The following is a 13,536-nucleotide window of genomic DNA, read 5'->3' as shown; positions in this document are numbered from 1 at the left end:
CAGCCTGCTCTGCCTGTGGGCAGTGGGAGGTTTGGCTGTGGCAGAGCTCTGCCGGTACCCAGCACCCTGCAGCCACCAGCCCAGTGCTGACAAAAATACCAAGGGGCTTGGGCAAGGGCTCAGCTCTGCCTTTTGAGGGGGACCTGACCCAAGGAGTGGGGCCTGCAGGAAAACAAAGCAAAACCAGAGTCAACAGAAGAAAAAAGACGGGAGACTCTGGCTGGTGTGTTCAGAAATCTTCCAGGAGAAACTGCTGCCATGAATGAAATTCTTCTGGCTTTGAAGGACTGTAACTGTCCCAGAGTGTGGAGCTGGTACCAGGTGGTGGCAGATGGGATAGCTGTGGCTGTCCCACAGTGAAATCAAACAGCAAACCATGAGCAGACAGAGTGGCAAGACAAGGGTTTTAATAATGTAGGTGTTGCTGGTAACATAGGTAAGGAAATGTGCTTGCTTACAGGTTTGAAGCTGACAGCATCCCTTTAAACAAGGAAATACATTTGCTGAGAGGAGAAAGTTACCTGGAAAGCTCTGTACAAGGCCGCAGTGGAGCAGCTAACACTACTCTGGTTCAAGTGCTCTGAATATTCTCCACGGACTGGCTTCAAAAAAATCTCTCACTTAGAAAAAGAAATTCTTTTTAAAAAATGCAACCTGTGATTGTCTATCCTAGCAGTGCCCTGTGACATTTGTACAATAGAAAAGTGGTGCTTTAAATAGTGACTTGAAAGCTACTGCCACGTGCTTTATACAGCATGCAACAACACCAGGGACTGGGGACACCGCCCGGGCTGCAGAGCTGCCTCCAACAGCTCCAGCATCCCTGGGGAAGCGCCACGGGAGCCACGGCCAGGCTGGACCTCCTCCCAGCAGCTTCATCTCCGTGTGCTGTCCTTCCAGTAACACAAATATTAAATACACTCAGTCTGTAAATAGTTTAACAATCTTTGTCAGCAACAATATTTACTTTGGCAAAACCAGAGTTGCAATGAACAGACGTGTCCATCACACAGTCTGCAGCAAGTTCTTTGGTGGAAGCCAAGAAGTGAAGCAAAGGCTCCTTCTTGCTAGAGCCTGAGGAAGAATATTGCACAGAGACTCATAGGAGAAATGCTGGTGATTCCAAACGGGAGCATCACTGCGGGAGAGCTTCCTTCTCTGCCGGCATCGGGAGAACGGGCTCCTCCAGGCTCGGTGATTCACAGCTGTTCTCCGGTAGCCTTGCTCTGGGCTGAGGGAGCAGTGACGCTGCAGTAAACTGGGGGAGGAGGGGATGACGGCTGGGGATTGAGGAGGGGTGGGCAAAAGGGTGGAGGGGAGGATGGCAGAGGAGTGGAGGCAGCACCAGCAGGCGCTCACACGAACCCGCAGCCACACCAGGGCCCGCTGAGCTCTGCCCCAGAGCGCTCGCTGAGTGTCCCTGCCGGGCTCCCTCCGCTCCCGGATCGTGCGAGGGGGTGGAGATCATCCTCACCTGGCTGTGCAGAGAACAGCCCCTCCAAAGCCTGGCTGGTTCTTTCATACGACTTGCTCCTACCTTGGCCGAAACACATCACTCATCTCTTTGTGTGCGCCGTGCTAGCGGGGACACGGCTGCTCCACTGGGATGCCACATCCCCGCCATTCCTGCACCTGCATCCTGAACATCTGCCTCCAATGTCCAGAGCTCTCTGCTCCAAGGTCACTTGCTGCAGCCTGATCCTGTTCAGAATGCAGCCAGGACGGCTCCTGGGCTTTCAGCCCCTCAGGACATGCCAAGGTGCCACCACGAACACGGTGATCTCCAACTCTGATCCACCTGGAGCAGAGCTGTGCACGGATGGGGCAATGCAGCTTTGGGCAGGAGGGAAGCAAGAGCCGGGCTGTGCAGAGAAGGGTGCTTGCTACCTGGCTGGGCACAGCTCCCTGCTCCTCACCCTGGCATGGGCATGGCCAAGGTGAGCACAACAGGTTTGCCTGAAAGACTGGATGAGGAGAGGAGAGGAGAGGAGAGGAGAGGAGAGGAGAGGAGAGGAGAGGAGAGGAGAGGAGAGGAGAGGAGAGGAGAGGAGAGGAGAGGAGAGGAGAGGAGAGGAGAGGAGAGGAGAGGAGAGGAGAGGAGAGGAGAACAGTGGGCTCCCCTCTCCATGATTTCCTGTTGCCACCCAGGTGAGGTCACCTCACCACACAGTCTTGTCATGAGCTGCTCCAGTTCTCACGAGAGTGACTGCTAAAACCAGGGCGGGGGGGAAGACTAAAGAAAGAAAAGTGAAGTTCTTGTCAATCCAAGGATGTGTTGTTTCAGGCACTGGTGTCCTCTGTGGGGTTGTGTCAATGGAGGAAAACCAAAGTACCAGAGTCGTTGTGCTGTCATTTTCAGTGACTGGAAATGCAAACAAGTTTATATGCTGGGAAAATGACTCCAGTTTCCCCTGGATGAGGCACGTTAGCCCTGCATGTTCTCTCGCACGACAGGAACACTGTGCCGCCTGCTGCAGGCTCACAGCATCCTGCCCCAGTGCATCCCTTCACCACTGCTGCAGGTGCAGGTCCATGCTGGTGTTCAGGTTGAGGTCGGCAACATCCAGGAAATCGATGTTGAAGATGCTGGGGCCGGCAGGGGTGAGCGAGCTGAAGCCGGTGGCAGAGCTGGGGGGCGTGAGGTCCAGCCACTCCATTGTTTCCCACGGAGACTCAGTGAAACTCATTTGTAAACCGGAGCCTTCGGCAGGGGAAGGGGAGAGCTGCGTTTCCATGGGCGAGAGGGGAGTCTGTAAAATCTCCTGGGAGTTGAGCAGTTCATCTGCGGCTTTGCCGGAGAACCCCTCCATCATCCCTTCGAAGTGGGGCTCCTCTGTCCCCATCTTCAGCAGGGCCATCTCGCTGACCCTGCCCAGGGGGCTGTGGGCGTTGAGCAGCACCTCGAGGTGGGCGTCGCTGCTGCCCGGGCAGTGCTCGAAGGGCAGCGGCGCCGAGGACCCCGGCTCGAACGGGGCGGAGCCCTTGGGGACGGAGGCACCGGAGTTCCCTGTAGACACCATTATCTGAGGTACTTTCTGGAGGCAGGACCGATCTTCCTTGGCATTGGCTGGAATTTCTGTCAACAAATGAGAGGGATTTGAGGTGCTCTGACAGTGCCCGCCGCTGCTGGGCACAGGGGCACCACCGCAGCCCTCCAGCTGACCTCTTGGGCATCCCCAGGGAGACTTGCTCCCCACTCAATCCCACTGGCACTGCTTGCCCACCCTCCTTGCGGGAAGCCTCGCTCATTCCTGCTTTCTGACCTTGATCCCCTGCGTTTGGCCACAGTCCCTAGGGCACAGGCACTGGCAGCTGTCCCCAGGGGGCTGGGAAAGGGCACAGGCAGCACTTTGCACAGGGGAGGGCACCAGAAGTGCTCTGTGTGGGAGATGGCACTGGCAGCACTGGGAAGGGGGGGGACACCGGGGGCTCTGTGTGGGGAGGGGGCTGGCAGTGCTGTGCACAGGGCTGCTGCCCTGCTGTCCCTTCTCTCTGCACAGGTGACAGCCGAGCCCAGACCACCCCACTGGGTTGGCACATGCAGGAGGAGGCTCCAGGAGGGCCAATATGCTTTTGGGTTCAATCTCAGTGGCTGCTGGCACAGGGAGGACAGGTGAAAGCTGTACTCGACTCAGGCAGCTCTGCTGGGGTGCACAGAATGCACTGAGCCCCACAGACCGAGGCTGGCCTGGAGGGGAAGCCCCGGAGGGGAACAGGGAAGCAGAGCGTACCTCCACTCTCAATCAGCACGTCCAGGAGCTCGTCCATCTGCTGACTTCGTGTCATCTGCTGCAGCAAACGACAAAGAGGAGAGTAGAGGCCATTAGGAGGAGAGTCCCTCCAGCCACAAGCCAGGTAGATGGCTCTAGACCCTAAAAAAGATGGCTCTAGACCCCACAAATGGCTTCCTCCCATGCAGAAGAGAGGCCATACCAACATGGGGCTGGCAGCAGCATTCAGGGCACCGCAGGGTGTGGCTCAATCACGGTGGATCCAGGGAGCAAAGCACCCTTCCCTGCTGCCAACCTTCTGCTCAGTGGCCACTACAGCCTGCCCTGTCCCTGGGCCCTCAGGACACAGCAACATTCTGGCCCCAGCACCTCACGCTGGCATGTGCCTGCCTGCCCTCCCTGCTCCCTGCACTGCCCATCTCCCTCCTCTCCCTGACTGGAACCTGGAGGATCTCCTGAACACACCCAAAAGCCCATTTTCACTCTGCCAGCAGCATCACTCCACTTTCCTAAAGGCACCACCACTCCCAGCACTGAGGCTGCTCCCAGACTCTGGTGGGAAGGAAGAGGGCCAGTCTTCCCCGGGGGCACAGCGCTGCAGGTACGGCTCAGGGGGGCAGATGGCACAGAGCAGGATGAGGTTTCCTGGTGACCTGGGAATGCTCAAGGGTCTGTCTCTCCCAGAGCATCAAGAACCCAAAGAGAGTACACTGGCAGCCTGGGGGACTCGGGGGGTGTCAGGACCCCTGGGTGCCCAGCAGGGTGTCCGACTGCTTTGAGGCAGCTGGTCAGCAACTAACCCTTCAAAAAAGCCCATTCCTCATGGAAACAGACCTGTCCTACCCAGAGACCACGGAACAGGCTGGAACTCCTGCAGCTGAGTCCCACTAACCTCAAAAAGACATCATGGGCAGCCCTAGCCCTGTAGGAAACAAAAACCATGCAGTTACCTGCTTCACTGCATCCTCATAGGCTGGAGGCTGCTTTACCTCTGACAGGGCTGGGCTTGACTTACAAAAACTTGGGGATGAAATAGAAAACTTTTGGCCTGACTGCGCAGCCATCTGCATGGGGAGATACAGGGAAATGGAGTCAATGCACGGCGGGAGGCCCGGCGCTCTCACCCCTGCTGGGGTTGGTGTGGTGCCAGGGAAAATCACGATTTTGTGGGTCAAACAAAAACAAAATGCCTGGGCTGTGAGCAGGATAGAGGCAGGTAAACCAGCTCCCTGACCTGGCTCTGAGATGCAGGGCCAGGCTGGCCTCTGGTCACTGCCAGGGCACAGACAGGGTGTCACAGAATGTCCTGGTGCTCAGTCAGCTGTGGAGGCACAGGACAAAGGGAAGACAGAGATGCTGCTGGTGGTCAGCTGTGCTTGGCCAGCGATGAGGCACTTCCCCAGCCACCCCCCAGGCCCTCCCCATCACCACCTGACTGGGGGCATCTCACAGAGCTCAAGCCAGGGAAGATCACGCAAAAGAGGGAAACCTCTGCCTGTGCCAAACACCTGTGTATCTTTGCCAGCTTTTTGCCAGGCTCCCCTTCCAGGATGGACCACATTTGAAGCACAGTGCCTGCTAGCTGCTGTGCCCATCACCTCTAAGGTCCTTGTGTGTCCTTCCCCACTGCCTGGCCATGGCTTTGTCCCACAAAAACCAGCACCAGGGGATTCACCCTCCAGGTGGGCTGGATCCAGGAGTGGATCCAGGGCAGCAGTGAGGTCACTCTGCCTGGCAATGCACATCCCAGCCACCATTCTGTGGAGGGCAGCTGAAAGGAACACTACCCCTGGCTCATGGGAAACAGCACTGCAGTGCTGGGCAGACAGGAGGAGTTCTTGCTGAAGAAGGACCCTCACTCCTGGGAGTCCCTTGCAGGCAGCAGAGGAATGTCCAGGATGGGTGGTGGTGGAGTTGGGATGAGCTGCAGGACACAATGGAACCATCCCCTCTGTACACCCCCAGCCCTTGGGCAGCGAGGGAGGAGCTGGAGATGCCCCTGCAGAGCCCCTGCTCCCTCCTGACCCTCACTGACCACTGCCCAGCTGCCCAGAGCAGCCCTGCTGCCTCTCTTGGCTATCACCTCACAGCACTGTGTCCCACTGCCCACTGCCCCCACAGCTCTGCTGTGGTGCCCAGTTCACCTCCACAGCCCCAGTCACTCCCTGCATCCCCTGCTCGCTGCTCCCCATTGCCCAGCTCACCCATACCAGTGTTCCCATCACCCTCCTCACCCCTACAGCAGCCCCACTGCCTGCCTCACCCCAACCCCACTGTCCTCCATGCCCCTTCCACTGGCAGCTCTGTCTCTGCCCTCCCCACCCTAAATTGCTGCCCTTTCCCACCTCACTGGCCATGCTGTTTGCCAGATGCCCACAGCACCTACCTCACTGTCCTCTGGACACAGCACTGAGCCCCACTCTGTGCCACTGTGCAGGGCTGCACCCCAGGGCCTGCTCGGGGCTGCCGTGGGTGGGTTGGGAGCAGCCCTGCTCTGGCGTGGGCTGCCCTGCACACCCAGGCTGCCCCTGCCACACCCCCGTGTGCCCACCCTGCACCCCTGGCATGGCACCGACCACTGAAAGGTGCTGCTGCTCCCTGGGGAGCCCTGGGAGGGCCCTGCACGGACTGGGGCTGCCATCAGCAGAACCCTGTGCTGTTTTGTGCTGGCAGCCTGTCCCCCTCCCCAGGCGTTCATACCTGTCCAGGGGGCTGAGTGAGGAGTGGTGGCTGCTGAGGACAACTCTCTGCTGTGCTGGTGGCCAGCTGGGGAGGCACAAGCTCTCTCTGACTGCAGACCTCAACTGCCAGCCCTGCTCCAGCTTCCTGAGAAAAGGCTTCCCCGGGGCAACTGCTCTCCTCCAGCTCAGTGGTGAAAATCCCTCACACACTGCTGGGAGCCACAATGGCTTGGCAAGATGTTGGGAAGCCCTGCAGCCCTGCAGCGGGGTCTCCCAGGGGTGTAGGAACTGTTCCAGGGCTCTCCCAGGAGCTGAGAGATCCATGCTGGTGCCTCCCTGCTGTGTATAGAGCTGTGCCAGGGCTCCATGGGGCATGGGCAGCTGTGCCAGGACTCCCCCAGGGGCAGAGCAAGCTGTGCCAGGACTCCCCCTGAGGGGAGAGGCAGCTGGGTTTGGGCTCTTTTAGGGTAGAAGCTGTGCCAGTGCTCCCTCAGGGAAGTGGGAGCTTGCCAGGACCCCTCCAGGGGCAGAGAGAGCTGTGCCAGGGCTCCCCAGGGCAGAGGGAACTGTGCCAGGGCTCCACATGGCAGAGCATGCTCTGCCAGGACTTTCCCAGGACACGGGGAACTTTGCCAGTGCTCACCTAGGGGCAGAGAGAGCTGGGTTGGGGTCCCCTGGGGAAGAGGGGAGCTGTGCCAGGGCTCCGTGGGGCATGGGAGCTGTGCTGTGGCCGCCCCAGGGCGACTGGCTGTGGTGTTTGGCTCTCCAGAAGATACCCTGCAAAGGACCCTGCAGTGCTATCAGCTTCCAACCCATCGTCCAGCTGGGATACTCTCTGCCCTGCCAGTGGCCCCGGGCCAAGAGGAAAGGCCTCCCCCAGGCAGGTGTGACCCCGTGGGGGCCCGGGCTGGCACTCACCGGCGCTGTGCGGAGGCAGCTGCTGCCCGGCGGGGACCCGCTGCGGCCCTCGGGGGACACGGGCAGCAGGTAGTGGCTGTTGGGGGACGGCGGCAGGCTGATGTGCTGGGGGCTCTTTGCAGCCCCCAGGGGAGAGTGCTGGGGGGAGCACTGCGGGCTCAGGAATGTCGAGGAGGTGATGGCGCTCTGCCCTGCGGGCTCCAAGCAGTGGCTATTTACAATGTGGGGCACCTGCGGCACCCCACAGTTACTCAGCTTATCCGAGCTGCCGGCCTGGCCTTTCAGGGCCATTTGTTTGGATGCAAATGGACAGCTGGACACGGTGTTTTCTTGCTTGATAGGGACACCAAAGAAATGCTGAGCAGGCTGCTGCTTCTCCTCGAGGCCGTTGCTTCTCTTTCGCTTCTGGAGCTGCATCCGCAGCTCTTCCACCTGCCTCTGCTCTTGCTGCAGCTTCCACGTCAGTTCGTTGATGACCTTCTGCTTCTCCACCAGCATCTTGTCTTTCTCTGTGTCTATTCCTTCCAGTTCCAGCTGGATGCTCCCTCCATTCATGCTGCTCATGAGGCTTTCCTCAGTGCTGCCTTGAACTGGAGATGGCTGGAGACCAAACTGTGGAGAAGACATGGGCCCATCGTTGAAGGTGTCTGGCAAAGAGCCGCTCACAGAGAGGTCAGAGGAGGCGGGCGAGATGGGTGGGGTGGAGCTGGTGCTGCCAAAGTGGTAGAAGCCGTTTGATAACATGCTGGTGGAGGACTGTGACTGGTAACTCGACAGGGTGCTTGTTGGAGTGACTGGGAAGGTGACGGTGGTGATCTCACTGAAGTTTGGCACCGTGGTGCTGCTGCACTCCTGGAAGGGCCGCAGCCGCTCCATCAGCGCTGTCTTGGTACCCGACACGGGCAGGCCTCGTATTCGGAGCTGCTGCCTCAGCTCTGACACCTGGAAGGAAGGTCACTCGTGGTCAGTCTCAGGGGAAGATAAGCCCTTTAGAAACGCAGTGCTTCTAACAAGGAGTCTCGGATCACAGGCTCGCAGCTTCCAGCTTTGAAGCTCTGCCCTCCCAGGTGCTCCCTGTCTCACCTGCAGTCACCAGAGCCACCATGCACAGGCCTGACCACTGCACATCCTTGCAGAATCTCAACCCCTCCTAACAGGAAAACCTTCCTCCTTCCTCCAAGAATGTGACTCCTCTCCATAACCAGCAATGGTCCTTGGGTCATGGAAGAAACTCAGCATTCCCTTTCTAGCAGTAGATTTCTCCACGAGCAGAGGACTTTAACACAGACCAGGAGCCAGCTGACAGCTCAGAGAATGTGACACATACTTTGGAGCCACCTGCTCTATGCTCAGGCACACGATTCAGTCACCTGAGCTGGGGCAAGCTCACATTATTTCTACCTCTGGGCTGCCCCCAGATCTCTGCTCCTAGAAGGATTTGGCCTTCCCCATGGCTGAGGGTCCATTAGCAAAGTATAAAAGAACAGCTGATATGAGGGATTCTCCTCTATGCCCTCTCTTACCTACATGAGAGGTGCTCAAAACAGTTCATGTACCAGGAGGTACCTGCTCATGCAGAGAGCTGAGCTGGCCTGGCTGCAGTAACCACTGGGGAGCTGAGACACAGGGGAGGCCCTGCTGCCCTACCACCTTCTGGCTGGTCTGTCAGAGCATCCACAATGTCCACCCTAAAACCACAGAGGGATGGAGCCAGGAACTGCAGGAGCAGCAGCTCAGATGATCCTTTAGCTTGACCTGCAGTCTGCCCAGCCTACACCTGTGGATTGCTGATACCCAGGCCAGAGCAGTGCACCCTCTCATCACCTGCAGAGCAGCAAGCCCTCATGTTCAGAACCTCCACAGTGACCAAGCCCTGCCCCAGGGTGCTGTGCTGTGCTCCTGGGTGGCTCAGAGCACAGGGTTCAGGTGTGCTGATCTGTAACACGGTCCCTCCCAGCCTAGGGCACTCTCCTGACACACTCAGAGGCGGCACAGCACGCTCAGGCTGTGACATTCTGCTCCTGCAGTGACGAAGTTTGCACTCACTTTGAGATCATCCAGGTTGGATGGCAGAGGCCCTGGCTTGATAGATGAGACACAAGTCTGGCCTGAAAAGGTGGTTTTCACTGGAGAAAGAGGGGTGTTGTTGACAGAGGCTGATGAAGAATTTGAACTTTTGACCATTTGCTCGTTTGATTGCCTGAAATAACAAAGGAGATTTGGGGTGAGTTGTCTGTTCCCCCAAGGTCCTTGTGCCCGGCATCCCATCCCTCCACTCCCTTGCTGTCTCCTATATGAGAGTTAAGGATGGCCAAGGAAAACCAGGCTGGGCTGTAGGAGATTGCTCCTACAGGAGCAGGTCACAGGTGCCCCGGCCAGAATGGCTTGGAAGGAGTTTGTGCAGTTCCCAAGCTTTTGTGTTCAGTGGCATGCCTCTATCCCCTTGCTCTGGCACAAATGGATACAGCAGGGGAAGGTCTGGAGAGAGACAGGACTAAGTCCTGCTGCTGGCACAGTGCCACTCACTTTAGCTGTCCTTGGTGCATCCCGGGGTAGCTGAAGTGCTGCTGCTGCTGCTGCTGCTGCTGTTGCTGCTGGCTGAGGATCTGGAGCTGCAGGAAGAGCTGCTGCTGCTGGAGCAGTCTGGCATATGCAGAATCCATGGGTGGAGGGGACTTTTCTGCTTTCTGGTCTGGAGGGATGTACTGGTGGTACTTGAGCTTCTTCACTTTGGGCTTGGTGTCTTTGGGCTTTTTGTGACGGTTCTTGCTATCACTGGATGATTTGGACTGTTGGGCCAAGAAGGAAAGGAATTAGGTGTGAGAAGAGCTCCTGTCATCACCATGGGACCTCAGAGGCCTGGGATAGAACAAAGGCAGCTCCTGCTGGCACCCTGACACCCCAGCTCCAAGAGCTGCTGAGCCTGGATGTGGGGGACTCCCTTGGCACTGTGTCCCATCTCAGCTGTGCTGGAGAGCACATGAAAGGAGGATGATCCTCCCTGCCTGGAAGGTATTCCAGTGCTGCCTTGTGTCTCCTGCTCCCAGCCCCAGGGGATGATTTCAGTGCAGGACTCAAGCAACTGCCTCTAGCAAGGTGTATTGCTGTATCTTGTACCATTACACAATGAATTAAATTAGGTTTTGACACAAGGTTTGTCTGCCTGAATTATTCAAAGCCTTTAAGGCCAGACACCCAGAGCTCCCACACATTTGGGGCGCAGCACATGGGCACTTCAGGCTTGGATTCAGCCGGGTGCCCTGGGCTGGTTCCTCTCCGGGGCAGTCTGGAGGCACCGGCATTACCTTCACGGCAGAGGGCACCGGGAGCGTCGGGCTCTCCTGCCCCGCTGGCTGCTTGGGGCTGTCACACTGGCTGCCCTGCCCCGGGGCAGTGTCCGGAGCGTGGCCATCGGCACTGGGGGGACGATCCTGCAAGGGAGAGGTGAGAGGGGTTGTGGGGCCGGACCCACGGGCTGCCCAGCCTGGACAGGGGCACCTGGTACCCCGTTTCCTCACCCCATGTTGTTCCCACTCCCTACAGATGCCTCAGTGCATCCCAGTCCACTCAAATCTATCCCAGCCACATCCCCAAACTATCCCAGTCCTTTCCCAGTCCTCTGTCTCCACAGTCCTCCTTCCAGCCCTCTCAATTTCACCTGAGCCCCATATCCTTGTTCGCTCCTTCTTCTCACTGCTGGCCACTCAGTGTCCTCAAAACTAGCTCAGTCCTCCCAGCTGACCTGTGGATGCCCACAATCCCTCTGGTCCTCCCCCAACCCAGTTTGCCCCAGTTCCTCCCTTTCCCCCGGTCCATCCCAGCCCCTGCAGCCTGCATCAATCCACTCCAGTTCCCCCTTCCCCCCGTTTCCCCCCAGCCTCCACATTCCCCTCGTTTCCTCCCAGCCCCCCCGGTCCCCCCGTTTCCCCCCAGTCCCCCCAGTCCCCCCAGTCCCCCGCTCCACCCCGGCCCGGCGCTCCCCGGGGCTGCAGTACCCGCATCGGCGGGCAGAGGGCGCGCCGGCCCCGCGGTTCCCCCGCGGGTCACAGACTCGCAGAAAATCACAGAATCACCCAGAACCACAGAATTAACCAGGCTGGAAAAGACCTTTGAGGTCATCGAGTCCAACCTGTGACCCATCACCACCTTGTCACCCAGCCCACCGCACTGAGTGCCACATCCAGGCTTCATTAAACACCTCCAGGGACGGTGACTCCGCCACCTCCCTGGGCAGCCCATCCCAGTGCCCAACCACCCCTTCTGTGAAGAAATTCCTCCTGGTGTCCAACCTAAACCTCCCTTGGCACAGCTCAAGGCTGTGTCCTCCTGTCCTGTTGCTGGCTGCCTGGGAGAAGAGACCGACCCCCACCTGGCTGCCCCCTCCTGCAGGGAGCTGTAGAGAGGGACGAGGTCCCCCCTGAGACTTCTCCTCTGCAGGCTGAGCCCCTCCAGCTCCCTCTGCTGCTCCTCACACCACTTGTGTTCCAGAGCCCTCACCAGCCTTGCTGCCCTTCTCTGGACACTCTCCAGCATCTCCACATCCTTCCTAAATTGAGGGGCCCAGAACTGGACACAGCACTTGAGGTGTGGCCTCACCAGTGCCCAGTACAGGGCAGGAATCACTTCCTCGGCCCCGCGTGTCCCTCCTGTGCTCCCTCCCCTGTGCCATCCCCGTCCCCCCGAGTCTCCCCTGTTCCCTCGCATCCCCCCCGGCCCCAGGACAGCTCTCCCTACCTGGGGGGCCCCGGCAGAGGCGGCGGGAGGCGGCTCCGGGGCCTTGGAGCCGGGGGGCGGCTCGGCGGGGCCCGGGGAGCCGCGGCTGCGGGGCCGCTCCGGGGACAGCCCGTCGTTGCTGCTGTCCTCCTCGAAGGCGAAGGCGTCGGCCGGGCGGGGAAAGCCGCCCTGGGTGCCTGTGGGGGCAGAGGGGCGATGGTCAGAGCCTGCGGGGAGGGACGGGGGGACTGGGTGAGCCTCGTAGGGGCCTCGGCCGCGCCCACCGCCCCCTCGCCGGCCGTGGGTGGGGGGCACACGGGGTGCCCGGAGGCTGCGGGAGGGAGAGCAGCGGGGTCCGAGCCGTGGGCAGGGCAGATTGGGAGAGGGAGAGAGGAGGAGCGTGAGGAACCGCGACCACGGACTGTAATAAATGAGTTGGTTTCAGGGTGTTGGTTATTACAGTTTAGATGAGATATAAAAGAGGGGAGCTGAGGGTGGAATAGATGGACATGTTAATTGAAGGGAAGCTGCGAGACTGTACGGGTGTAATGCTGGGATGTAACCCTGGATGGGGATATAACAAGGACCCAGTGGGTTTAACAGGAGGAACTTTCTGGTGCATTGCTTCGTAGGGTACAAGGGATGGGGACGATGCCCTGGACTGGGACTGGAGAACGAGCCAAGCAATGAAGCGGAGTTGTTTGGAAAGGATTGGTGAGGAATGCACGGAGGTACAGACCGACCAGCGGACAGGGAAGGCACCGATCAGCACGAGGATTGAGAAATGCACCAGTTTGTGGCACCAGAGACTCTAAAAGCCACCAGGTGCTCTGCACCGCGTCCTCCTGCGCACCTGGGGCTCCAAGGGAGCGCCCAGCGGGTCTCACTGTCTTGGTGGTGGATTGTTTTATTCTGGGTTCCCGCTCTCAGCAGGTAATAAATAAACGAGTTGGCTTTTCCTTTCAAAAGTCTCAGCCTCGTTTACAACATGGACTGTATGCCCCGGGAGAGAAGAGGGATCTGAGGAACTGGGACCGTGGGGAGAGGGAGAGAGGAGAGGTTGGAGGAGCTCGGCCCGCCAGCATAGCAGAGCTGGTGCAGACAGCTGGGACTGGTGCAGGAGGAGCTCTGCCATCCTGCCCTTCCACTGGGCTGAGATGGGAGAGGGGCACGAGTCGCTCTCCCTCATCTGAGCACCCCGGCTAAACACCCACGCCATGCATGGGGCCCCGTCCTCAGCAGAAGGACTGAGGGTGAAATGGGCTCAGAGTGTGATCCATCTGCTCATGGCACGAGAGCCAACAAGGGTGGACGTGGCTGCAGGTGCACAGAGGTTCCCACATCCTGTCTCTGTCCACAGGTTTCACCCACAGAACTGGTTCAAACCACGGCTACTGCCTGCCCCAGAGCCCCAGGCTGCTCTGCCTGCACAGCTCCTGCACTGTTATCTGCTAGTCAGATGGGCAAGGGCTCTTGACCCCGAGGTTTTGATG

General features: G+C 59.0%; 1 protein-coding gene across 5 annotated transcripts in view; it reads right to left on the bottom strand.

Annotated features, from left to right (window-relative positions):
- Positions 1 to 404: 404 nt before the first annotated feature.
- MYOCD (myocardin) overlaps positions 405 to 13,536 on the bottom strand; it is a 36,319-nt gene continuing 23,187 nt past the window's right edge. For 3 of the 5 annotated variants that reach the window (XM_082294370.1, XM_082294372.1, XM_082294373.1), the window contains 7 exons: positions 12,065 to 12,240; positions 10,636 to 10,761; positions 9,857 to 10,119; positions 9,377 to 9,530; positions 7,331 to 8,272; positions 3,732 to 3,789; positions 405 to 3,076 (listed from right to left, as the gene is read on the bottom strand). In XM_082294370.1, coding sequence (XP_082150496.1) covers positions 2,508 to 3,076; positions 3,732 to 3,789; positions 7,331 to 8,272; positions 9,377 to 9,530; positions 9,857 to 10,119; positions 10,636 to 10,761; positions 12,065 to 12,240 — 2,288 coding nt within the window. In that variant the 3' untranslated portion in view covers positions 405 to 2,507. Of the gene's footprint in view, positions 3,077 to 3,731; positions 3,790 to 4,681; positions 4,796 to 7,330; positions 8,273 to 9,376; positions 9,531 to 9,856; positions 10,120 to 10,635; positions 10,762 to 12,064; positions 12,241 to 13,536 lie in introns of all 5 variants that reach the window. The other 2 variants (XM_082294374.1, XM_082294371.1) reach the window with 2 other exon arrangements.

This window comes from Coloeus monedula, assembly GCF_965178545.1.
Source record: "Coloeus monedula genome assembly, chromosome: 19".
In the NCBI taxonomy this organism is placed as follows: domain Eukaryota; kingdom Metazoa; phylum Chordata; class Aves; order Passeriformes; family Corvidae; genus Coloeus; species Coloeus monedula.
Note: the sequence above shows the minus strand (reverse complement) of the source record. Positions and strands in the feature narration are given on the sequence as shown.